Source organism: Halichoeres trimaculatus, unplaced genomic scaffold (assembly GCF_033239565.1).
Source record: "Halichoeres trimaculatus isolate MK-OKI-2021-1 unplaced genomic scaffold, fHalTri1.1 fHalTri1_scaffold_1, whole genome shotgun sequence".
Taxonomy (NCBI): domain Eukaryota; kingdom Metazoa; phylum Chordata; class Actinopteri; order Labriformes; family Labridae; genus Halichoeres; species Halichoeres trimaculatus.
The window spans coordinates 7,522,319-7,548,536 of record NW_027437179.1 but is presented as its reverse complement, the minus strand read 5'-3'; the positions used below and the strand labels follow the sequence as shown (position 1 = coordinate 7,548,536).

The window sequence follows — 26,218 nt, the reverse complement described above, 5'->3', positions numbered from 1 at the left end:
AGGGTGTGAATGTGGTATGGATGGGTGAATTACACTAGTAGTGAAAAGTACTTTGAGTAGTCTGAGAGACTAGAAAAGTGATATATAGGTATTGGTCCATTTACCATTCACATTAAAGTTTTAAAAAGTAAATAAAAAGGATGCAAAAAATTCCTTTCACAACATTCAATCTGCTACTGCTGTTATACCGCCACCAAGTGGTCAATAGTTGTAACTACATGTGTCATTACATGTCAAAATTAGTATCTTCAGGGACTTTAACTCATCAAACATCATTGTTTGATATTTCCTAAGCTGTATTTTTCCTTATAATTTTGTTTGTTACGGACACATGAATTTTGAGTAAATATCATTGTAAATTAACGGCTGTGAATACGTTTACTGCGTTAATCCTTCAGTATAAACAAACCTGAAGATTTTAATCTGTTGATGATAATTCAGATAATTTGTGATTTGAGTAGAGCTAACTTTTCTCATCTGCACGGTGAGAAAAACAAAACACACCCAATACAAATAATCTTTTTTAATACAACAATATTTTGATTCATACTTCCTCCATGGTTTATCTGAGATAAGACATCAAGCTTTGGTTTCTGCTGGTTAAAAAAAGTTTGCAGAATGATATAAGACAAACAAGGACAGGGAAAATTGGTGTTATTTAGTCTCAGCCGGTGTCTTCACTTTTCGGCTCCTCTTTGGGACCATCCTCAGGCTTCGGACGTGGCTTCTTAGACCGCTTGGCGGCGGCCAGCTTGGCTTTGTAGTCTTTGACCTGGGCCCTCACCAGACTCAGCTCCTTCCGCAGTTCATTGATTTCAGTGATAAGAGTCATATTTTCCTGCAGAGCAGAATTAAAATTTAACACACTTCATGGAGGATTGTGTGTGTGATTGTGTTTTATGATTTACCTTCATTATCTTGACGTAGACTTGCTCGTGATCCTCCGCTGATCTGACCAGCCTTGTTTTGAGGCTGTTCACAGTCCTCTGGAGGTGATCCTGCTGACGAATGAAGGCCCTGCACACGTCTTCATTTACAGTCGTCATCTCCATCTGAAAAGCACACATATGTACATATTTTTTAATAAGTATGTAGCAGTACTTATAAAGAAGGCTTCACAGCTCTATGAATCACTCACTTGATCAGGCTGTGGTACATAGTGAGCATAGATGGCCCGCACACTTTCCTTCAGTTTCTTGGGCTCCTGGATAAAGCCCACACAGTTATGGAGGTCTGACTTGAGCCGCTGGAGATGAGTCTCCAAATCTTTGACCTAGTTACAAAAAAGATAGAAAAAAAGATATCACAGTTTGTTAAACCATATCCTAGAATCCGAACCATGAGTGAAACAATCAAGCAAGTTTGAGAACTGACAGCTCTGATTGTTCTCAAAGAGTTTGAGTTTTAAAGATACTCATACAGACCTTTTTATTAAGGTCAGTTGTTTTAATCTATCCAAAAATATCTTTCATTGCTCTCTGTAAAGTCCCTCTAAAACAGTCACTAAGGATTAAATATTTCTATAGCTCTTTACCAAAAAGGTACCAAAGTGATTCAGAATAGTGTCAGAAATAAAATTATAAATAGAAGCAGTGCCATAAAAACATTAACAGTACATATAGTGCTAAGGAAGGTGCAACACAGCTACAAGGTGTTAAAAGCCTTTCGGAATGGATTAGAATGCATAATCATATAGGTATGATATCGGTATCAGCTGATACGGGTTAAAAAATGAAATATTTAATATTTGCCATTGGCTGTAATAAAAATGACGTTACCTCACTCTACTCAAAGTGAGGTTGCCTTAAAAACTGCTAGGTCAAAAAAATCTATCTCCCCAATCATTCCAGATAGGCTGTGGTCAAACTTTAAAAAATCAATACACCTTGCAGAAGTGTTTCTCACATCTGATTGTTGTGGTGATTTAAAGATATTACTGTGCTGTGTAGTATTAAAGTCCTCTTTTCTCTGACAAATTTTGTTTTCATTAGTTATTAGAGGTTAAAAATGAGGCTTCACGTTTAACAATGATTGACAGCTGATGTTCTTGTGTTTTATTTTTCAGGAATTTAAAATATGTTGTCAGGGTGAGCCAAGAGGAGATTAGACCCTCGAAAGAAAAAAATAATAATCATTTTTGTCACCCTGCTCCACTCAGATTCTACTGCACAGACTCTGGCTGCACAATGGCGGCACCTCTGATGGTGGTATTTTGGCTTTCAAACTGTACAATGGTAGTTAGTAATAGTTTTTTTTTTTGTGTGTGTGTGTGATTTTGTTTGGACAATGAAGATTGAGTTGACACATATTTGGCTCCTGTTTTAAGTTCAATTTGAGTTTAAGCAGCAGTCTGTAGCTGACGTGTAGCTGACTCATTTAGAGAGTAGATATTTTGATTTAATTTGGGTTTAACAGCTGAACAACTGCACTTCTCAAATGTTCCCTGTGAACAGAGGTTATAGTTGCTGACTGTCAATGGTGAAATTGTCCTGGTTGTGGGTATTGTCATAATTGTCTCATCATCCATGAATCATGAGCATCATCCAAGTTTTAAGTAGGATTTATCTCTTAGTGTTATTTTGTTTGAAAGTAACTGTCATAAACAAATACGCAGTTTGAAGAATTATTTTTTCCAATTTTGCACAAGAAAAAACATCATACCGAAAGGAAGTGATATGGATATGCAGTATATCACTGCATGTTTCTTCCAATACAGGAGAAAGTTGATGATCTCTGCAATTAGGTGGAAAAAATGGAAAAAAAATATTGGTATTGGCTGAATACGTTGTAAAATATTGGCATATCGGATATTGGCAAAAAATCCAACATTGTGCATCCTTACAATTGATAAAACAGAAAAGAACAGAAAATGTACATAAAACAGGGTAGCCCAAGTCAGAGTTGAAAGCCATCAAAAGTCTTCAGTTTAGATTTAAAAAGGTTGAGATCAGTAGTGTTGCTAATGTCAGGGGGCAGCTTGTTCCATAACTTGGGAGCAGCACTAGCAAAATAAAAGTCACCACACTGTTTATATCTTGACTTTGGGACGTCTAACGATAGCTAAAAGCCCCGTTGTGATTGTGGATAGTTAAAATCTCTGACGAGTAGAAAGGAGCAAGGCTGTGAATGGTTTTAGAAAAAATCAGCCTTAAAGTGATACTCCGGGATGGAACAAGTTGGGTCCTATCATAAGGTTTAGGGCAGAAATTACCTCTACAGCAGTGTTTTTGTGCAGCTGAAGCCCAGGGCGCTCGCACCAAACACCCCCTCCCTGCTCCTCTGCTGGTTTCCTCTGCACTCAGACGGGGCCATATTTTACTTGACCAAAAACACAAATAAACTGACTCCCACCGAAATAATCTGATATCGGTCTGCATTCACGCTTTATTTAGAGAATTTTCAGCGCGTTACTTTCACACAAAAACACAGCTTAATAAGGCTCTAGTTCTCTAGGTCTCTTCGTCCTGGCAGACTACTGGCGTTCGTTTATATCTGGCACGCTGCGCGCGCGGACTGATACACTAAGCGGCGAGTGCCTCGTAGCCAGCTGTGGCTCTGCAGCGGAGGTAGCGCCGTTTTACGACACGATGAGAAATAGAGCCTTATTTAGCGGTGTCTTTGTGTGAAAGTAACGCACTAAAATTCTCTAAATAAAGCGTGAATGCAGACCAATATCAGATTTTTTTGGTGGTAGTCCGTTTATTAGTGCTTTTGGTCAAGTAAAAAATGGCCCCGTCTGAGTGCAGAGGAAACCGGCAGAGGAGCAGGGAGGGGGTGTTTGGTGCAAGCGCCCTGGGCTTCTGCTGCACAAAAACACTGCTGTAGGGGTAATTTCTGCCCTAAACCTTGTGATAGGACCCAACTTGTTCCTTCCCGGAGTATCACTTTAAATTTAAAATCATCAAAATGAACTGAGAGCCAGTGGAGTGAAGACAGCACAGGCGTGATGTGCTCATGAGTAGATGCGTTTGTTGCAAACAAGTTGAAGATGAGAAAGGGAAAACTGGCTAAGGCTGCGTCACAATATTCTTTTTTTTTTTTACCTTCTGAGTCTCTTTCTGCATCTCCTTGTCTCTGGTCTTCAGTTTCAGTCTCAGGTCAGAGATGGTGAACTTCAGCTGAGTGTTGCGCTCATCCATTTTCACCAGATCCTCCTCCAGCTGTCAAACAGAGAATCACTGTCAACACTTCACACACTGTTTGTTTCAACAGTGGGAAGTTTCCTCTGCTGATTATGTGCGTTAATGGAGGAGAGATTTTGACCAAGAGCAGTTTAACATGTTAATATCACTGAAAGTCCAACTTTTCCCAAGACTTTTCTTTAGTAAATAATCAAACATCTCTTTAAGGTTTTCTGTTCGCTGTCTGAACACAGACCTGTCGGATTCGCTCTATCTTTTCATTGATGTCATCTTGTTGAGGCTCAGTCTCTTTCTTCAAATCATTCAACTGGAAATCAAGAACAAAATTCAGTTTCTCCAGTTCCTGGTTCTTCTTCTTCAAGTTGGAGATGGTCTTGTCCTGGAAGTAAGATGGAGAGAGTTCAGTGGAAAGCCTGAAGTTTTGTCTGTTGGTCTTAACTTTTTGGAACAAATGTTATAAATGTTTTAATCAAATATTTAATAAGCCACCTTGTCCTGGTTGGTTTTCTCATGGCCAGCGATCTGCCGCTTCAGCTCCTCGATGTCACTCTCCAGTGAGCGGACCAGTCCCATCAGCCTCTGCCGCTCCTGCTTCATCTTGTGTATGTCTGTGCACTTGTCATTGACGTGTCTCTGCAGGGTGTAGACCTGAGGGAAGAAAGGGAAACAAAGATCAGGTGTGAAATAAAACCCTTCAGATTCCAGTGAAGCCTTTTTGTGCTCACCTTCTGTGTAACGCTGACAGTTTCTCCTTTCAGATTAGCGTTGGTCTCCTGCTCAATGTACAGTTTCCTCTCATACTTGAGCTGGATGTTGCTGATCATCTTCTCGTGATCCTCCTCCGTCTGTCTGATCATCTCTCTGAGCTCACGGTCACGCTGCTGGGATTCCTCTTGACACTACACAAAGTTTAAAGACGCCACTTTTTATCCGTGCTGTCACTTTAAAGCTCTTTCTCCTCCTGCTGCTGCCTCGAGTGACTAACCTGAGCCAGGTGCTGAGACTTCTCCTGCAGCCTGGCCTCGTAGAGCTGCGTCACCTCCTCTAAGGCTTTGATTCTGCTTTCCTCTGCGGCCGTCAGCTGCTTCTCGTAGTCTTCCTGCATTCGTTCATGTTTCTGCTGAAGATCCTGGTACCTCTCGTGCTCCACAATCAGCTTCTGACAATAGGATACCTCTGTATAGGATTGATTAGAAGACAAACAGACACATTTATCTCTGTCACACAGGTATACATCCACTGAACTGTTTTAAATATCATCCTGTTCCCCTCTTACCCAAATCTGACAGCTGCTTTGAGTGACTCAGAGTCACCTCTGCAGAACTCTCCTGGTGCTCTTGTCCCTGTTTTTCCATCTCCATCTTCATGCTCTACGGGTACAGTACATATCAGAATAAAGGCTTGGGCTCATATTCACAAAGCATCCTAACTTAGTGACATCATTCTTAGAAAATCTTAGAATTCCCCAGATTCTAAGATTTTTCTAAGCATTGATTTGTTTGGCAATGCGCTCCCAAGTCTGCCTCTTCCCTTGTGCCGTGATCCCAGGACCCAAGTTCCCTCTTAACACCCTTTATCCTTCATGAGCCGTGCCAACAGCAGGCTCCCCAGTCTAAATCTTTTTTATCCATGTCGTTCCTTGTTTTGGTCGTTCTGCAAAATCAAACTGCTTTTTCAAAAGGACACCAGCAATGACAGGAAGTGCTGACAGCTGAGTCTGCGTCCACGTTAAAGATCCAATTCACTGAGTAGTAATACGAGTAGCATTAACAGTAAACGGATCAATAAGCAAATCAATATAGTCGGTGTGTGAATGAGGTTGAAGCTGTGTCACTATTAGTATAATTTAGCTGAGCTTCATCATCATGATATGAAATTAATATCATGATTACACATTTCTTAATACAGTCTGAGCACAGAGCATTTTCCCCCCTCATCTTTTCCCTTTTTGTACAGCTTAAGGAGACTGCGTCATACCTAGCAACGTGGTCAACCACACCTCCTCACCAAGATCAAAGTTTCTGTCTCCTCCTTCTCCTCCTCAGAGCTGCTCTCAGAAGCTTCCTGAATCAATCCTAAGCTAAGACTCTTGGAGTCTGAAGCTAGGAGTTTTGGTACTGCTTTAAACTGGTTCAAGTCCTATCTCGAGAGCAGGACTTTCTTTGTTGAAATTGGTAACTGTGTCTCAGACCAAATGGCCCTGACCTGTGGTGTTCCCCAGGCTTCAATCCTGGGACCCCTATTATTCAATTTGTACATGCTCCCATTGGGTCAGCTAATACGCAGCTGTAATGTGTCCTACCACAGCTATGCTGATGACACTCAGATCTACGTGTCACTAACTGCAGGCGAACATGGGCCTGTAGATTCACTGTCGCTGCGTTGAACAGATCAGTGTGTGGATGCAGAACAATTTCCTCCAGCTGAACTCAGACAAAACGGAAACCATTGTCTGTGGCCCACAGAAACAAAGGGAAAGTGTTATCAGTCACCTTCAGACTCTCTCTCTAAATGTGAGTAACCAGGTTAGAAATCTAGGGGTGATATTAGACTCAGACCTGAACTTTAACAGCCACATCAAAGCAATAACATCAGCGGCTTTTTACCATCTCAAAAAATTACCAGAATTAAAGGAATCGTGTCTAAACCTGACTTAGAGAGATTGATCCATGCGTTTGTCTCCAGCAGGTTAGATTACTGTCACGAGCTGCTCACTGGACTCTCAAAACGAGCTGTAAGACAGCTGCAGTACATCCAGAACGCTGCTGCTTGGGTCCTAACCAGAACCAGAAAATACGACCATATTAGTCCAGTGCTCAGGTCTCTGCACTGGCTTCCTGTGGCCCAGAGAACTGGCTTTAAAACAGCTCTGCTTGTTTACAAGTCCCTTCATGGTTTAGCACCCAAGTACATCTTGGACATGCTAGAACCATATGAACCAACTCAGTCTCTGAGAACCTCAGGGAGAGGTCTCCTGCTGGTGCCCAGAGTCAGGACTAAACACGGTGAGGCTGCTTTCCAGTTTTATGCCCCTAAAATCTGGAACAGTCTTCCAGAAGATGTTAGACAGGCCCCAACTCTGACAATGTTCAAAGCCCGGCTGAAAACAGTTCTGTTTAGCATTGCAAACAACATCTGGAAGTATTTTATCTGCACTCTCCTCCTTTAATTTAATCAATCATTTCCAATGTTTTATGATGTGATTTTATTTTATTTTGGCTGTAAAGCACTTTGAATTGCCTTGTGTATGAATTGTGCTCTACAAATAAACTTGCCTTGCCTTGCCTTAGGTTAAGTTAGGAGCTCTCTGAGAGGACTCTGAGAAGCTTTGTGAATATAGGCGCTGATTAATAAAAGCAGAGCCATCAGTTGGAGAAGTGTGATCAGCTAACCTGCTGTGTTGTCTCCAGAGACTCTATCTGCTGTGTGAACTTGTCAGAAAGCTCTTTAATCTTCTCATTGTAGTTTATGTCCTTCAGGCGAAGCTGGAACTCATTCTCCATCTGCAGCTCCTCTAGACGCATCTTCAGCTCCAGCATGTTCTGGTTCTGCAACACAGACACAAAGATTTCTCAATCAGTGGTGTAACAGTGCCTTTAGCCCAGTGCCTGATACGAGGGCCTCTAGCCACCACATAGAAGAAACATCTGTCAACCACACTGTTGGACTTACATTTCTTGCAATAACAACATTTTCTACTTAAATAAAACATGCTCCCTTCAAAACACTATAAAAAGCTAGCAGGGCCAGAACAAAGCCATCACTATCAGCTGCTGTTTTATGAGCACACACAGACCTTCTCCTCCAGGTCTGACTTGGTGACAAGGATCTCTTCAGTGTGGATGATCTGCCTGTTGCTCCTTAGTCCACGACCCTCCTTATCGATAATCTTCCACATCAGCAGACAGCCGTCTTCAGCCACGCTGAGCAGGAACTGTTCGTCAAATGTGATCACCATCTGAGGACACAGGTGAAGCAAATAAAATAGCAGACGTCAGTTCTTTTTTTTAGTTTTCTGAACATTTTAAAGCTGCTCTGAAATCAACAGAGAGATCAGATCATTTCTGTTTTAGCTTCTCTCCTCTGGCTCTCCATAAATTTTAAAATTGGTTTTCAGATTTTAGTGCTGACTTTTAGAGCACACGCTGGTCTTGCCTCAGACACCCTCAGTCCATATGTGCCCAGTTTTAACCTGAGGTTCTCAGCCAAGGCTCTGCTCGCTGTATCAAAATCAAGGCTGAGGACTAAAGGTGACCTTTGACCTTTCTGTCAGAGCTTACACCCTATGGATCAACCCGCCTGAGGAGATCAGAATGGCAGACTCTTTAAAAAAAAATACATTTTTAACGATGTGCTTTCACAGGAAATCTCCTGTGAAAGCACATCGTTAAAAATGTATTTTTTTCAGCTGAGTGTGTTTCTATCCTTGAAATGCTGATTTCTTCTTTTCTTATTTTGTTCTAATTTTAACTTTTTTTCTCAGGCAGTATCTTAAACCCTTTATCTTTTGTTGTTATTTTTACTTCCTTTTATTGGTTGGTGGTCTTGAAGTGATACTCTGGGATGGAACAAGTTGGGTCCTATCACAAGGTTTAGGGCAGAAATTACCCCTACAGCAGTGATTTTGTGCAGCAGAAGCCCAGAGTGCTCGCACCAAACACCCCCTCACTGCTCCTCTGCCGGTTTCCTCTGCACTCAGACGGGGACATATTTTACTTGACCTGATATCGGTCTGCATTCACGCTTTATTCAGGGAAGTTTAGCGCATTACTTTCACACAAAAACACGGCTAAATAAGGCTCTAGTTCTCATCGTGTCTCTTCGTCCTGGCAGACTACCTGTGTTTGTTTATATCTGGCACGCCGCGTGCGCAAACTGATACACACAGCGGAGGTAGCGCCATTTTACGACACGATGAGAACTAGAGCCTTATTTAGCGGTGTTTTTATGTGAAAGTAACGCGCTGAAAATTATCTAAATAAAGCATGAATGCAGACCGATATCAGAGTTTTTTGGTGGGAGTCCGTTTATTTGTGTTTTTGGTCAAGTAAAAATTGGCCCGTCTGAGTGCAGAGGAAACCGGCAGAGGAGCAGGGAGGGGGTGTTTGGTGCATGTGCCTTGGGCTTCTGCTGCACAAAAACACTGCTGTAGGGGTAATTTCTGCCCTAAACCTTGTGATAGGACCCAACTTGTTCCATCCCGGAGTATCACTTTAAGCCTTTTACACATTTTTTTTCTCCTCTGTTAATTTTGTTTTTTTATTCTTGACCTCGCGTCTTTTTCAGATTTCTCTTTTATTTTTCTTATTCTATTCATTCATATTCTCTTAAGAACTTTGTAATCCTGTTTTCTAAGGTGCTCTAAATAAAGTTTATTTTGTTTTTAATATTATAACACTGAGAGGTGACAGAATACTGCTCTGTTAGTCTGGGGTTCCACTAACCTTGGTGACGGGGCCACAGTGAGCCTGGTACATGAGCCATTCCTTCTGGATGGGTAACGGGTATTTAATGGCTCTGATGGTTCCCCTGGAGGTCCCAGTGAAGACAACCCTGCCAGAGTGAGACACTGCCACAGCTGTGTGAGCTACCCCATCACCAGGAACCTCTCTGAGAACCTGTGAAACAACAGACCAACACATACAGTATAACAGGAATCAAAAGTGTTTATAAACCAATCAATGTTAACCTTATTACAGTATATCTGATGTTATATGTTACAGTTGCTTTATTTGTTAAGTGTTACAAGATAACATCCTGTGTTGTGCTCTATTATAATATAATACTTAAAATGATTATACTTATGATAAAAACTACTTTCACAAAACGCTTTACTCTTAGTCTGATTTGCTCTAAAAACTCCCTCTTACACCGCACTCTGTGTAATTGAAGGAAACTCAGCGAGGAGCTGATGAAGACTGCTCATTGTTTTTTTTACCTGACAGTCTTGGATCTCCTTCAGCGTATGGTCTGTTCCCACAGCCAGGATGGTCTTGCAGTCTGCAGAGAAGGCAACACCAGTGTAGCTGCAGGACTTGAGGACGCTCTCAGACTCGCGCTTGCCAGTTTGGATGTTCCACTCGTACACGGCACCATCCACCCCACATGACACAAGCCTGCTGTCGTCTCGACTCCATTCAATGCTGTGTATCTGCAGTAGCAGTGAGAGCGTTGCTTTATTTATGAGAGAGGTATTTTAAGAGGTATTCCTGCTGAAACATGAAACACACCTGCTTAACCCACCTTTCCATTGTGACCCTTCAGATTGATAATATTCTCAAAAGAGAGGAGCAGGTAAATGTGGATGACGTTTCCGTTGACAGCTGCAAACATGTGGCCCCCATGGCTGAAGGCACACTGAGGGGAGGAGAGACAGAGGATGAAACAGAAGCTGAGGCTCAAAGTGAATCTTGTGGTTGACACACAGTCAAAAACACGTTCTCACCTCTCTGCAGCCGCGCACGGTGAACTCCTTGAAGGTGCGGATGTCATCAATGAGCAGGTTCATCAGCCTGAGTTTGTCTGAAAAGCCCACCAGCATGAAGAGGCCAGTGGGGTGCAAAGCCACACTGTGCGCCTCCTCCTGGAACTCCTTATACAGCTCCAACTCTCTGGTAAAAGGTAATAAAGCGATTCAGGATGGGTACTTTAATTTTCAAATGCAGTTATTAATACCATCAACATTGCAATGTAGACTCCGGCATGCAAGCAATCTTTTTTTGTTACCCCCAGAATCACCAAAGAAATTGGACGTTGTGCATTTAAGTATAAAGCCCCAGCTGACTGGAACAAGCTCCCTGACTCACTACGGTCAATTACATCCTTTCCTATCTTTAAATCTCATTCATTTACTCATCTACAAATTCCCTGCTCCTGTTTTTGATTTTGCCCTTTATGTTGTTACCATTGTCCAACTTATCTATTTGTTTATTTACTTTTTTAGGATCATTACCTGGTTGCTGCAATTGTGACTGACTCAGCCTATGAGAGCACTGTATAGGTGTGTTAGTATTTGTACTCTGTTATGCTGTTGTGTACTGTATTTTTTTGTGTGTGTCCTATGTCTTGTTAGGACCCCCTTGAAAATGAGGTGGTCCAGCTCAAGGGGCTATCCTTCTAAATAAATAAAATGAAATTAATGAGGTACTTTTATAGGTACAGACCAAATTCCATCTGCTGCACCAGGTACCGATTTACGCAAAATCAAATGGTACCATGTTTAGGTACCTAAACGCATCCTTGAGAGTGTAAGGGAGTAGAGAAAAGGCAATTTTCAAAACTGGATATGAACACAGCATTGCAAGTTTATATGAGAAATAAATATGTTAAATTGAAAAACTTTAAGGTTTTATTTTTAAACAAATTAATATATATTTAAACATAAAAGCAAAAAAGTACTGAAAAATTGGTACTGATGAGTACCAATACTGATTTCCAGGTACAGGCATCAGTGCTGTATTGTTTTGAATATGAAAGATACCCATCCCTACAAGCAGCACAGCATTAGTGATCGGTACCAAATTAGGTACTTTTATAGGTACTAACAGAATTCTGTCTGTAGTACCACGTACCAAATCACGTAAAATCGAAAGGTACCTTACGAGTCTTTGTGACTGTGAGGAAATGGAAGAGTGGACCTTTTTCCATACTGGACATAAACACAGCATTGCAAAGTTATATTTTGAAGAATAGATATGTTAAATCAAAAAACTTTGAGATTTTATTATGAAACAAATTGAAACTCATGCCACATAAACACAAAAAAAAGCACAGAAAATTGGTTCCTTTGCGTACTGATACTAATTCCCATACACCGGGCATCTGTACCGTATCTTTTCAAATGTGAAAGGTACCCATCCTTACATTGCATGCTAATACTCTGTATTTAAAGCCATTTAATTATTGTTTGTCTGAAATAGACTGAAGAAAAGACTGGCTTCAATCATATAAAAACAGCTGTTTGATTTCTGAGCCTCTGTGAGTAAACCCTCAGCTTGTCTCTTGTGTGTTCAAATGTGTGCCTTGGACTTGACAAAAGCAGAGAGCTTTTGGTGTAATTGTATTTTTACCTTGTTTCATAGTTCCAGATGCGGACAGAGTGGTCCAGAGAGCTGGTGGCAACAAGGGGCTTCCGTGCACAGATGGATAACCCAGTGATGGACTTTGAGTGAAAGGACTGTGACAGGAACTCAAAATGTTCCCCCTGATAGATAAAGTACCAAGCAGTACATGTCAGTGTCACACTAAGGAGTTAAAGTGTTGCAGTGATGTGCAGAATGAGTGTCAAGAAGAAAACATCACTTCCAGGCTTGAAGTCATCAAGTTATTCAGTTACAGTGTGCTTGGACTGCGCTGTGGTTTGAGCAAAAAGCTGTCTATGACATGCTTTCAGTGTTAATTCACCAGGTATACTGTTTATTTCTCATTGTTGCTTAGCCATGCGGTTAATCTGTAAAACTGAATGATAAACTGTCCAATAGTTGTTAGCAAGATGGATTAAAGTGTTAAAAATGGCAAGAGAAAGACACAACAGGGACTAAAATACATAAGAAAGAAAATAATTGTTACATGAAGAGAAGTTAAACAGGTAAATCTGACACTGACAAACTTAATATGCTCCTGATTGAAGCCTAATTAATCATAATGTTAGTTTAAAGATGATGATGAAGAGTGTAGCAGTGTGGTGATGAATACAATATATTTGTTGGCAAAATATTGAATTCCTTCTTGAAGCAACGTTTTTTTAACTAATGGTTTGAATTTTTTTTTCAGACAGATAAAAACAAAACATAAATAAACAACACTGTTCCTAGTCTGCACAGTCTTCTGGTTAAAGTTAAGAAGTATGCTGAGACCCGTGCGACTGTTATACCTTGTTCACCTCCACAGTGGACAGATTGAAGCTGTAGAGCTGTCCCCTGTCTGTGCTGATGGCCAGAGTCTCCTCTGCTGGACTGACGCACATTGTGTCAATCACCTGGCTCTCTGCTGGGGTCAGCTCGCTGCAGTACGGGTCTGCAGGGATCTAACAGGAAATCACACACATGAGCATTAATGAATAAACACACCTCTTGTTGTAGCAAGCTACTGGAAAGAATTTACCTTAATTTCCCTGATTTTTCTGTAACCATCTTCTCCAGTCTTTTCAAAGAGGCAGACAGTGCCAGGCCCAAAGGAGCAGGCAAAACCCTTTGAGTAGGACACAATGGCTGTAATACGAGGCACGTCAGGACCTCCATCCACATCCGTGTCTTTTATCTTCTTCATCTCTGTTTGCCTGTGTGGTTAATTGATTTATAAAAGTGAGATGCTGCAAAAACAGGGTGAAAGGTGTGGATTCATACATATTAAATTTCTACGTGTGCCACTGACCTGTCAGACTGATCCTGCACAGCCTTCACAGCCATGCTTATCTCCCTCCTGAGATCTCCGGACTCAAACACCAGCAGCCTGCCCGTGTCCGTCCCTGCCATCACACACTCTGCCGTCATCCAGGCATGGCACAGGAAATTGATGGAGTCCACTTTTGAGAAGTTGCTCGGTTTCAGGGCACCCTCTAAATAGCGGAACAGTTTGAACACGCCGGTCCCACTGACACAGATCTGCATGTTGTTGTAGGGGTTAAAGCTGACCTGTGAAGACATAAATAGAATATTATAAATTGCTCAGTGTGTGCATGTTTTATGTCAGGTGAGCTGTGGCTGCATTGATACAGTATGTTTGACTCACCTGGGAAACAGGGTTGGTTGAGTTAGTGGTCTTGACAGTTGCCAGGATTTTTTGTTTCTCCCAAAGCCAGAAGATCAGAGTCCAGTCTGGGCCTCCTGTTTGAACTATCAGGTACTTAGAATCTGGGGAGAAAGCCATGCATACAAACTCTTGAACCGGCATGTCTCCTGGAGTGAGGACTTTTCTTCTTCTGCCCTGTTCATGCTGCAGGTCCAACACTGTGATGGTAGCCTTTTCCCCACTCTCTGACACTGCCAGGTAACGCCGGTTGGCACTGATGGCCATAGCATGTATGTCCGTGCTTTTCTCTGAGCCTGCAGAAACAATAACAGACATTGAGTGTGTGTGGAGTGGAGTGGGGGCTCTTTATTTTATTTTACAACAAGTTAACACACACAGTTTGCAAATATAAATGTAGTTACTACCAGGGGCGGCGTCATGGGTGGGCCCAGTGGTCCCAGGCCCACCCACTCTCAACCTTTTCTTTATTTTTTTTTTCCCTTTATTTGTTTTTATTTATTGTTAGATGTCCTGTCTTAATAAAAATATGCCAAGTTAAGGAATTTTTAGCCCGTTGGTAAAAAAGTTTTGACTCATTCAGCCAGTGTTATACCAGTAGCATTAGAGAATGATTTGGGGAAAGACTGTAGGTATTGTAACAGTAATATATCTATAAAGAAATAGTTATTTACTGATTTGTTTAATTTAAGGCCCATTCAAAACTGAAATCCTGACTCCGTCCCTAGTTACTACCATACTAGGCTTTCTTTCTTTTTTTTTTTCTTTTTTCTTTTTTTTATAAACTTTATTTACAGTTAATTACATAACAAATAGGACAATATTAAACATCATGTCAATTGACAATGTCAGAACAGGTCCCCAAAAAAAAAAAAAAAAAAAAAAAAGGCGTACAAGGGGTTATACATTTGTGGAAAGTATACACAATATTTCATAAATTTGTTCATGTCCATTATGTTTCATATATTTTAGAGATTTTAGATACAGATCAAATTCAGTTTAAAAAAACCTTGAAGATGGGGGGTGATTTCAGCAGTCTTTGTTTATGTATAAAAAACTTGGCTAGACAGAGGACCAAGTTGCAACAAAGTTCATCGTTCTTGTTTTGAAGAAGGGTTCTGAAAGTTACAATGTCTCTTGAGATGGGACTTAGAGTTTCAATTTCATTTTGAATCCAGTCCTGCAAGTGTTTCCAAAAAAATCAGTGTTTTGATACATCCAAAAAATATATGGTCTGTTGTCTCCACACTGACTTGACAGAAGGTACATGTATTATCATCAATATTGAATCGTTTTCTTAGTAATTCTTTAGAAGGGTGAATGGCATTCATAATTTTATAGTGTGTTTCTTTGACTTTTGGTTGAATTGGAAGCTTTAAATACGAGGTTCTTAGTTTCATAATGGATGCTTTATCAAATTTATAGAGGATTTATTTTTTGTTAACTTTACCAGGCCACATACTCTCAGTTAAACAATGTCTAATGAAATGAATATTACATTTCTTATCAGGGAGAGAGATCCCCTGGATGGATATATGGAACCAAGTTTTGGAGTGATAGGATGATATTCAATTATATTTTGGGTTTGAAATATGATTTTTTTTTTTTGAGTAAAGCTTTTAATAGTCTTGTAAATTCATATTGAGGAGGATTGAATTTGTATTTGGAACAGAGCTGCTCATAATTTAACAGCACACCATTTGATTTCATCAGGTGCAAAACCGACCATATATTCTTATTCATCCATTCTTCATAAACATACTAGGCTTTCTTACTGACCTTCCGGGTGTGTCAGATGCTTGACTCTGATTGGTCAAACCCCTTAATGGCGGTAATTAACTTTCATACTTGTCAGGGATTGATTACTTAAACTGTTTTCCAACTTAACATTCAGTTTATTTCACCTTCCAGAACATACGGTGTATATAAAATAATCAAAGTAGGAAACGTAGCCCACCTGGAATGAGTCTCTGTGATCTCTGGACAGTGTTGTAGCACACACAGTTGTTTCCGCTGGGGAACACGACAGTCCGCTCATCGACAAAGATGGGGCGAGCCCGCGAGCTAGTTCAGGCAGTCAACTCGAGCAGCACTGCTATACACATACCACGTGTCTCACACGTCATAACCATCTTGCAATCACACTCTCTCAATTGGGCGGTCTATTTAAACCGGGAGTCTCTCATCCCTCTCTGCCTGTCAATGCCTTGGCTGCCCTGCGATTGTAATGCTGCATGTTTCTTTGCCGCTCGTGATTTTACCTTCTGGCTGCGTAGGTCGCGGTGTCTCTCGCCGTTTCTGATTCAAAGGGTGAGTCTCGACTTTCAGAGGCGGACGTTGGTTTATTCCTGAAACCCAGGCTCGGTCGGCGAAGTTTGCTCCATGAATGAATCATCCTTCTACATTACCAGCAAATGACTTGCCGGGCGGCTCATGCACCTCAACCTGGGAGAGCTGTAAGCCGTAGTTTAACGTTCCTGGTCAGCCTCAGCCGTTAACAGTTTTGATCATCTGCTGATCCAACAAACCTTCCCCGATGCCTCGACGCCGGGTGTCGAAGGCACAGCGAACAGCGGGCCCTCCAGGGGGAAGGTAAAGCTCCAGCTTAAGCGCGCACTCTGCTCCTCACTCTGCTTCTCCCGAACCGGAGATCGGAACTGCCGGATCCTGACACCTCCATCGACGCGTCCTTCTGTCTTCACCTCTCGTGGGAGTCTCCGATCGTCAGAAATGCCTAGTTGAATGCCATGGACTCCCTTTCTCGCCATGTGAGCTACCTGGGCTCTCCCGTGTCTGCTGTACCTGCCCCGGTCTTTCCCACTGACGCCGCAAAGGTCCCTGGGAACTGCAGTCCCAGCCCCTGCCTTGGCTCTCGGTCCCTGCTCCCTGCTGCCTGTCGCTCTTGATTCTTTGGGGAATAATTCCTGCAGGTAATCTCGTTGTGCCTTCAATTGCCTTCATAACTGGATTAGTTAAAAGTCCGCCACTGGTCCGTCATTCAAAGGACGCAGGTCTAAGCCCCTCAGCCAACACTCTCCTGCTTGTGTTGTAATTATTCCTTACTTATTTGATGCATTTTTATATATTTATTTATTTATTCATTGTCGTATCAGAGCAGACACGGGGGTTGTGCAAGATGTAGTTACTTTATCATTTAATATGCGTATTATCTTTGCTCTTATTCTGACAGGCTTTGACATTATATCGGTAAAGATTACGTTGCGTGGGTTCGGATTTGCAGACAAAAGTTTTGTAGATTGCATAAAATTCTGCAGGTTCTTGAGAATAGTGATCCAGGTCTGTAAAACTTTTACAATGGCAGAATCTATAAGGCTTTAGGCGTTTTAAAACCTGCTTGCAGTTTATGCTCAATACAGTGAGGAATTTGTTACTCTGCCATGTTATCAGACCTCATTCTCATCTATGGTGGATCTTTCTTTGAGCACCTCAATCTTTCAGCCAAGATGTCGTGTACATTCAGAGATTCGATTCAGGGTATCTGCAAGGTATAAAAGCCTTTAATCATAAAATCCAATAATTTGAATTTAAGATCTTAACTGTCTTAAATTCTCTTTTTTTTATAAAATGCCTGAATATGAATGCTAAGAGCTGAAATGTATGACATTTTCTCTAAACAAATAAATAAAGAAATAAAAGATAAAAGCAAGTTTATCTTAGCAGCAAGGCAATTCAGTGTCAGTTAAACTAAATAAATTAATAAATAATAATAAATACATTTATGAATTATGATATTTTTAAAATACATAAATTAATTAAATAGATATAAGGAATGGATATAAGATACAAGAAATATGCTATACCTTCTATAAAGGTATAGAAATAAAACAATGATAAATAAATAAAATATATAAAGAAATAGCAAAGGTATAGAGGAATAAATAATGAAATAAAATGAAATGAAATGAAAATGAAATAAAATAATAATAGTTATAATAAATAATAGTTTAATGATAATAATAATAAAACAAAAGCCATATATTCAGTGTTTTATTGCAATGCATTCAGTTGTTTTTAATTGATTGGGAGAGGTCATGCAGTTATGACCAATTCTCAGAGTTTCATTGCTGCTCCTCTGCATGGGGGTATGTTTGAAGGCAGTGCTGCTGTCTTTCACCTCTGCCAGTGCATTTATGTCAGACTGTGAGACTGGAAGAAAATTGAAATAAATAAAGAATAATAATGATTAAAAATAAATAAATAAATAAATAAATAATAAAATGAACTAAAAATAAATGATTAAATAAATAAATAAAATAAAAATTAAAATAATAATTATTATAATAACATTTAAAAAAAAGAATAGATAATAAAAAATAAATTAATTAATTAAAAAAAAAAAAAAAAAAAAAAAAAAAAAAAAAAAAAATCAATGCGTTGCAAATCATAATTCATTAACAGATGAATGTTGTGGAAACATCTAATTTCTGGTCATCAGCCAGGGAAGTCCTTTAAATTGTTAAGAAGAATCTTAATCTGACTCTTCTTTCAATCCGTGCTCTGAATCTGTCATGTCCTATGTCTTCTTTTGCCAGTGAAAATGTGAATTGGGTTTTAAGTTATATCTATTGTGGCATTAAAAATAAAAAATAAAAACAAATATAATACTTATGACAATTACAAATATAATAAAATAAATAATAATAATAATAATTTATTTATTAATAAAGATAACGAATGAATGAATACAGGATGATAATAATACACAATAATAATAAATTTAATTAAATGAAAATGATATACATAAAAAAAAAAAAAAAAAAAAAAAAAAAAAAACCTGTTGAAACTTCAGAGCCTATTTCCTTGACCACACAAGCTGGCTTTACCGGGCGTAAAACCCGAGACTCTTTCATGACTTCTCTTTGTGTGATAACTGTTACAAGACCTGCCGGCCCCAGAATTCCAGCCAAATTCATGTCTAGCTCTATAGATCATTCTTAAAGGGTCAGGCACCTTTTTCTTCAGGATATGAGTTCCCTGTTTGTTTGTTTGTTTGTTTTCTTGCAATTAAAACATTTGCATTTCCTAATTGTTAAATAATGCCTATGTGGAGTTGGTGTGCAGACAGCCACCCTCGCTCTGTCTTTCAGGAGGCTCACTCCTGCTGAATCGAGGAATTAATAGGAAGTATCTTTCAACTCCGGTGACGTGACGGCTCTTTCCAAAGCTCTGTTTATTCTCCCCAATAGATGTTTTGTGAATCATCTGAGTACTGGTTTAGTAAAAGATTTTAGCAGTCCTGTGCTCTTTAAACAACCTTGTCAAATTCTCAGTAAGTTAAGGTCAAACTCCCTTCTCTATTTGGAGCAAGAGCTATGGTGTTGCCACAAGGAATGTTCAATGAAGTTATAATAATGATATAGGTTTCATTAGATCTCTCTTCAGTTGCAACGACTTTGTGGAGACTTAAGATTCTCTCTAGTTTATAATGACCCTGCTCCATTAGTTGGTTTTGGGGGATTCTTTATGGTTAATGGTTTGCTCGTCTGGATTTAGTTTTACATTAGATGCTAAGACTTCAGATTCTTCTTGGGGACCCTTCCATTCTGCTGCTCTCAATGACTTAAGGCATATCCTCCAAGCAATGATAAAGAATGCCCCTCTTTAAATCACTGGTGCATAAGTCAGTGTTGAGATTAAGACCTATTTGACTTCTATTGTTCTTCTTCCAGAAGCAGTTCTCTTCATGGCTTTATAGTTTCTCAGTGGCAAATCCAAATCTAGGCCTCTCCTTTATTATCATTTGAGCTCACTATTCTGATTCAACTTAGAAGAGCACATGTATTCCATATTCTTGAAACTCTGATAGATCTTGCCACTGGTTATTGCTGAAACTAATACCATTATTTGTTCTTTGTTTTTATGATGGAATATTGGCATTATCATCCCTCAACCCATCAATCGTCCTCCGGTTCATCATCGATGGTCACAACCTATGATGAGATCCTGGTTCTCCAAAAGCTGCTTGCTCTCTGCCTGTGCTACTGCCTGCCAGACGAACTCTAGTCCCCTCAGTCCCTGACGATCAAGGATGCCCATTGCTGCTCATCTGCCTGCCTCAACACTCAAATCCCTGGGTTGCTAGTCGTCTTCTGCTAGCAATGCTATGATGGTTCTCAAGAGATCCAGCTTGCTCAAAAGCCCTTGAACTTCTGCTTGAAAGTGTTAATGAAAGAAAAGTTGGATTTACTTGCTGCTTAATACTGTCAATGCATATCAGGTGGTTTGCTGGGTTAAAGAAAGTATCTAATAAATGCTATAGGTCTGCATCTTCAACGTAGAATGTTCCCTTTGCAGCCACAGTGCTATCAGAGAATGGCCTCACATAGTAGAGAACGCTAGATAGTATATTCCCCGACAGGCGCTGTACTGGCGGGGAATGGCCTCACGGCGGCTGGTGCCATGGTCACACATAGTAGAGAACACTAGATAGTGTATTCCCCGACAGGCGCTGTACTGGCGGGGAATGGCCTCACGGCGGCTGGTGCCATGGTCACACATAGTAGAGAACACTAGATAGTGTATTCCCCGACAGGCGCTGTACTGGCTGGGAATGGCCTCACGGCGGCTGGTGCCATGGTCACACATAGTAGAGAACACTAGATAGTGTATTCCCCGACAGGCGCTGTACTGGCGGGGAATGGCCTCACGGCGGCTGGTGCCATGGTCACACATAGTAGAGATCACTAGATAGTATATTCCCCGACGGGCGCTGTACTGGCGGGGAATGGCCTCACGGCGGCTGGTGCCATGGTCACACATAGAAGAGAACACTAGATAGTATATTCCCCGACGGGCGCTGTACTGGCGGGGAATGGCCTCACGGCGGCTGGTGCCATGGTCACACATAGAAGAGAACACTAGATAGTGTATTCCCCGACAGGCGCTGTACTGGCGGGGAATGGCCTCACGGCGGCTGGTGCCATGGTCACACATAGAAGAGAACACTAGATAGTATATTCCCCGACGGGCGCTGTACTGGCGGGGAATGGCCTCACGGCGGCTGGTGCCATGGCCACACATAGTAGGCTCTACATCCTGGCCCAGGCTCCTAAATTTTGTTTTGGGGGATTATGTTCACTATGTTTTGCTCATCACTCCTCAATGTCACCATGTAAATTTATTGTGAGGGGTGATGAGGCCGGAGCCTGGACGCCAAACATAAATATATTTGCTGCTAAATAAACAATTCAAACGTGAGTTGTCTGACTGAAATGGGGCGAGCCCGCGAGCTAGTTCAGGCAGTCAACTCGAGCAGCACTGCTATACACATACCACGTGTCTCACACGTCATAACCATCTTGCAATCACACTCTCTCAATTGGGCGGTCTATTTAAACCGGGAGTCTCTCATCCCTCTCTGCCTGTCAATGCCTTGGCTGCCCTGCGATTGTAATGCTGCATGTTTCTTTGCCCCCACCACCACCCCAGCAACCACCTGCAGGCTCCGGGGGGGATTATGTTCACTATGTTTTGCTCATCACTCCTCAATGTCACCATGTAAATTTATTGTGAGGGGTGATGAGGCCGGAGCCTGGACGCCAAACATAAATATATTTGCTGCTAAATAAACAATTCAAACGTGAGTTGTCTGACTGAACTAATGTTGTTCCTCACACCTGTCCTCACACCGAAGATGAAATGCGGCTGTGCAATAACTGTCGCCATTTTTGATTCAAGTTAAAGGTTTTAAAGTTTCAGACCAACCCTGGAAAAAGGACCGTCAACTTCTCCCTCGATAAACATAAGTTTAATGTAAAGAAAGCAACACTCCCACTACGAGTAGAAGTTGACAGGCAGAAGTTAGAGTCCGGTCACTAAGCAACCAGGAAATCCCGCGAGGACATGGGGAACTTCCTGAGTTCTTGTTGCCCACTCTCGCGGGACTTCGGGAATTGTATTAGAGCGACGTATTCCTCTCATTGATGACTTGCACAATTAAGTCATTTAAACAATCTTCTGCAGGAAAATGTCACTTGGCGGGAGCTCTGTCTGCAAGAGAAATTTCAGATAACTGCTTTTCTTGAGTGTTTAGATTATTAAAACAAAATAAAAAATGAAAAGAATTTTGTTATTAGATGTATTTACTTCAAGACAAATGTTGCTCTTTTTTTTGAGAACAAACTTTTGATTTTTCAAAAAGTGAACAAATGATGTAAAAAGGAAAGAAAGAGAGAACTCTGATGGATTGGCGTCTTAATGCTTGAAATAATTAAATGGACATATTAAGCTAATGAGGTCTCACTGAAATTTTGTGCATTTTAAGAAATAGGCTCTTATGGAGAGTGTTATTGCGCAAGCAGAGGTAAATTCATGCTAGTCACGTGAATATTTTGTTATTGTATAATGGAAAAGAGTAATAGAATAGCATGGAATTAATTGTCTAGCATTAAAAGCTATTAAATATGTACCCGGTCAAACAACTATGACATTCTTTTGTACACCCAATTAGATTCACACTAGAAATCCATTGAGAAAAAGATTCATTTCTCAATAATAAACATCATTGTTTTTCATTAACACATGTCTCCCAAAGCAGGGTAACTACTAACAGAGAACTGTTAAATGATTTTATAGTAGCCTTCTGTTAACAGAGCCTTTAAACAACAGACCATTCTCTATGACATTCTTTTGTACACCCAATTAGATTCACACTAGAAATCCATTGAGAAAAAGATTCATTTCTCAATAATAAGATCAAAATTAGAGGTTATGTGTGATGGTTGTTTCTGATGAGGCATACCTACTTTTAAAAAAGGCTGTTTAATACTCTGTGACATTTATATTCATGCAATATGAGTGGAAAAAGCTGCTAAAGCTGGCAGTGATGGGGGGGTTTCACATTGGCTTTTCAAGGAAATGTATGACATAGTTATTCAAGCTCTGTATGTAAAGGTTTTAATGGTTTCGTAAAAACACAGACCTGACCCTTATCCCTCTTTGATGTAAAACTGTCCTTTTCCAACTCTCTACAGCTGCCTTTGTAAGACAGATCGACCTGCTATCTACAACCTTAATCACTGAACAGTATAATAACATGTAGATCTCCAGCCATGTAAAAATGAATATACTTGAATGAGATAACTTTGTACAGCCCTATCTGGAATGTTTTGACCAGACACATTTCACAGACATTAAAGGGTTAGCTTAATTCAACATTTTCACATTCAAAACTCTGTAGTTGAAAAAAATAAATGTGTAAGAGTTGTGTGCAATATAAAATCTTGAGAAATGTTTTCTCTGTATGTAGAAAAAACGCTTTACTTCACTAATTAACACTCTAGACTAACATCCCTTTATAGATAACAGGGTTTGAGGAGTATGTAAGAGAAATATGATACACTATACACAGTAAGCAACTTCTTTTATGGCCTTTCAAGCTTTCATTGTCCTTTTTCAAAGCCATGCTGGAGCATAAGTGGCCCAGCAGGGGGCGGTCTTGATCAGCAGGAGATGATGAGGGCGTTTGGAGACTGCTGACTCTGCGTTCGCTCTAACGGGCCACCTGTAGACAGAATCTCACAGGCAGCCAGCTCGTGATAGAGCGCGTTGAGCACCTCCAGGATGTGGGCCTTCCCTGGGTAAAAACAGAACAGATGTGACCGCTAAGTGAACGAGAATTTAATCCAATTCCATGCCTCGGGTGACTGTAAATTTTCATTATCACATTTCACAGGGCTTGTATTGATTTTATTTGACGCATGAGACTACTTACCATGTTGTGGATCGCTGCAAGACTCCAAAGTGCTGAGCAAGATCTTCCCGAGAGACCTCCGTGAGACATTCTGAAACAACAGAGACAACTCAAATAGCTGTGAGGCAATTAACGGGCTCTTTCATAAGTAATCTGACTCTGGTGAACACACAGAGACACTCACATGTGTTTAACAAGTGAAATTAATTTGCCCTCAGATCTTTAATCAAACCTTGCCTGTGATCTATCACAAATAGATGAACATAAACCCATGGCAGTCTGCAGAAAGTCTTGAGTGGTGATTTATAAGCTGAAAGTGTACTTTTAATTGAAAACTTTAACAAGTTTCTGCACATGAGGGAAACGTCCTTTAACGGCACTAACAAAACTTTCTTTTGTGTCTTTTACAACCAGAAAAGAGAAAAGCATTGTGGTGCATCTGGAGTGGAGTTCTCTCCAGTGCTAGACAGAAAACTGATTTCAATTACTTGAGTTTGAGTAAAAGTTTTTTTTCACATGTTGTCAATCTGCCATTTACAAGATTTTCTTTGAGATAAAAATCAAAACAGTGTGTTTTGGCTTTTGAAAGAGAGAAACATGCTGAATGCCAGCACACAGCTCTGGTCTGTTTGCAGTCTTAAGCTCTTCTTCTTCTCACTGATCAGTGTGGTTAAACTGCTCTATCATTGGTACTAACCAGGTCTCTGAGCTGCTGGAGGAGCTGCAGGATGTCTACAAGCTTCTCCTCCACCAGCGACAGACGAACCCGCTCCGTCTCCAGCATCTGTAGCTCCATCTGAAGCAGCTCAGTCTCCTCGGCTTTTTGCTGCAGCTCCTGCAACAGGGAGTCCTTCATCTGTAGAACAGGAAAGAATCTGTATCACATTCAAACACAGTTTTGAAGATTTTATTGTGAATTGAGTCTTGATGAGTCGCTTGTTATTGTTGAGCGGTTAGGTGCTTTAAAAGAATCCATCATTGTTTTTCATTAACACATGTCTCCCAAAGCAGGGTAACTACTAACAGAGAACTGTTAAATGATTTTATAGTAGCCCTCCGTTAACAGAGCCTTTAAACAACAGACCATTCTCTTTTTCTGTTTTCATTTAACAAGAAACGACCACCAGATGTGCAACAAATGGCATGAATCAAACTGGACCATGGAATTCTTCAGGCAACTATAATTTCATAAAGACAGACGGCGTTTTTGAAGATTTACCGTCCATTCTTGTACATCTTTAATACTTTTCTTGCTCAATTTTGAAATCTTTGATGCCTCCCTATTTTTTTTTCTCGCTAAAAGTAACTTTTGGGAGATGACAAGTAAAAAGAACTCTGCTAGACAGATAGCTGGACTTGTTTTTTTTTCACGTGTCACACTGTTAGCAAAATTTGTCTCAAAATTGAGGGCTAAAGTCAGCTTCTTCACACCGCAATTTTGAATCTCAAAACTCAAACCTACTTGTAATTTCAGACTTCTTGTGTGTTCATTCAAGAACCACAATGATATCCCTGATGACTGGATATTTTCAGTTTGTAGCTTTATCTATAAGCCATTTATTATCCTGATAAGTCCATAAAGACTCTTCAGCTGGCTCAGATTGCTGTAGCTCGAGTGCTGACTGGGACCAGGAGGAGAGAGCTCATTTCTCCAGTGACCATCCATGAAATGAAGAATAGAGTTTAATATTCTTCTTCTGACTTACAAAGCTCTTAATAGTGATGAGCTGTACTATCTTAAAGAGCTTGTTGTGCTTTAATATCCACCCAGATCACTGAGCTCCCAGCATGCTTGTTGTACCTTTGGTCTCTAAAAGTAGTATGGGAGGTCGGACCTTTAGGCCTTGTACACACGCAGCCAGGCATTTTCAAAAATGAATATCCGCACCTCATTCAGTTTCAAAAATACTTTCATCCACACGCAGCAGGCAAATCCGCCAATAAGTGCAGCTCAAGGCATGCCAAACCCATATTTGGTAGTGTTTTCCAGACGTAAAACCTGTGCTGGCCAATCAGAATAAGCCACCATCATTCAGCTGTAGGGCTGAATAGTTAATCGAATTTAAACCAACATAGCAATTTAATAGAGCGCAAGTCTCGAATCGCAAAGGCTGTAATTAAAAAAATTAAAAAGGTTCATTTACACAGGCCTGGGGGGGATATAGTAACTTGTTCTTAATTCCAATAGCAAAACCAGCAAAAGTTAATATGCTAGTTTTTCTGGCAAAAATATTACATGTCTAAAAGGCTTGAAGTTGAATCAGTCACTTAATATTTTACTGTGATTGTAAAAGTTAAACTAAGATATGTTACATCAATTCATGCATCAGTTCATTTCATTTCATCATAACATGTAAGCCTGGCCTACAGGAAATAATGGTTTATATGCTGACAGTATCCTTTGTCCTTGTCATATCCTTTAATACTATAGGATGACAGTTTAAAGTTATCATTTCTGAAAAGTGACAATTTTAGTTTTGAAGTTGTTTTTGTTTTTTTCCAAAGGTTTTCTCAAGTCTACCATTGTTTTGTTTATTCCTTCTTGTGAGATGTATTTTCTTTGCTGTACTATCAGTATTGTAAGTATTGAAACATTTTTTTCCTTTCAATCTCTCTT

At 40.3% G+C, this 26,218-nt stretch overlaps 2 protein-coding genes across 3 annotated transcripts in view; both read right to left on the bottom strand.

Moving 5' to 3' along the window:
- Positions 1-595: 595 nt before the first annotated feature.
- cfap57 (cilia and flagella associated protein 57) lies at positions 596-21,695 on the bottom strand. Its single transcript, XM_074673207.1, has 22 exons — positions 21,511-21,695; positions 15,847-15,938; positions 13,872-14,185; positions 13,515-13,774; positions 13,245-13,419; positions 13,015-13,167; positions 12,212-12,345; positions 10,588-10,753; positions 10,386-10,499; positions 10,081-10,293; positions 9,587-9,760; positions 7,939-8,100; positions 7,535-7,690; positions 5,419-5,512; positions 5,128-5,318; positions 4,868-5,041; positions 4,632-4,790; positions 4,378-4,521; positions 4,044-4,160; positions 1,139-1,273; positions 909-1,052; positions 596-838 (listed from the first exon to the last, which is right to left on the bottom strand). Exons 1-22 carry the CDS (start codon positions 21,573-21,575, stop codon positions 665-667), a joined length of 3,510 nt encoding a protein of 1,169 aa, XP_074529308.1. The 5' UTR covers positions 21,576-21,695; the 3' UTR covers positions 596-664.
- A 405-nt stretch (positions 21,696-22,100) lies between these two features.
- The window catches only part of efcc1 (EF-hand and coiled-coil domain containing 1), a 28,218-nt gene continuing 24,100 nt past the window's right edge, over positions 22,101-26,218 (bottom strand). For both annotated transcript variants that reach the window (XM_074670542.1, XM_074670452.1), the window contains 3 exons: positions 24,299-24,457; positions 23,623-23,692; positions 22,101-23,484 (listed from right to left, as the gene is read on the bottom strand). In XM_074670542.1, the coding sequence (XP_074526643.1) occupies positions 23,351-23,484; positions 23,623-23,692; positions 24,299-24,457 (363 nt within the window). In that variant the 3' untranslated portion in view covers positions 22,101-23,350. The remainder of the gene's footprint in view (positions 23,485-23,622; positions 23,693-24,298; positions 24,458-26,218) is intronic.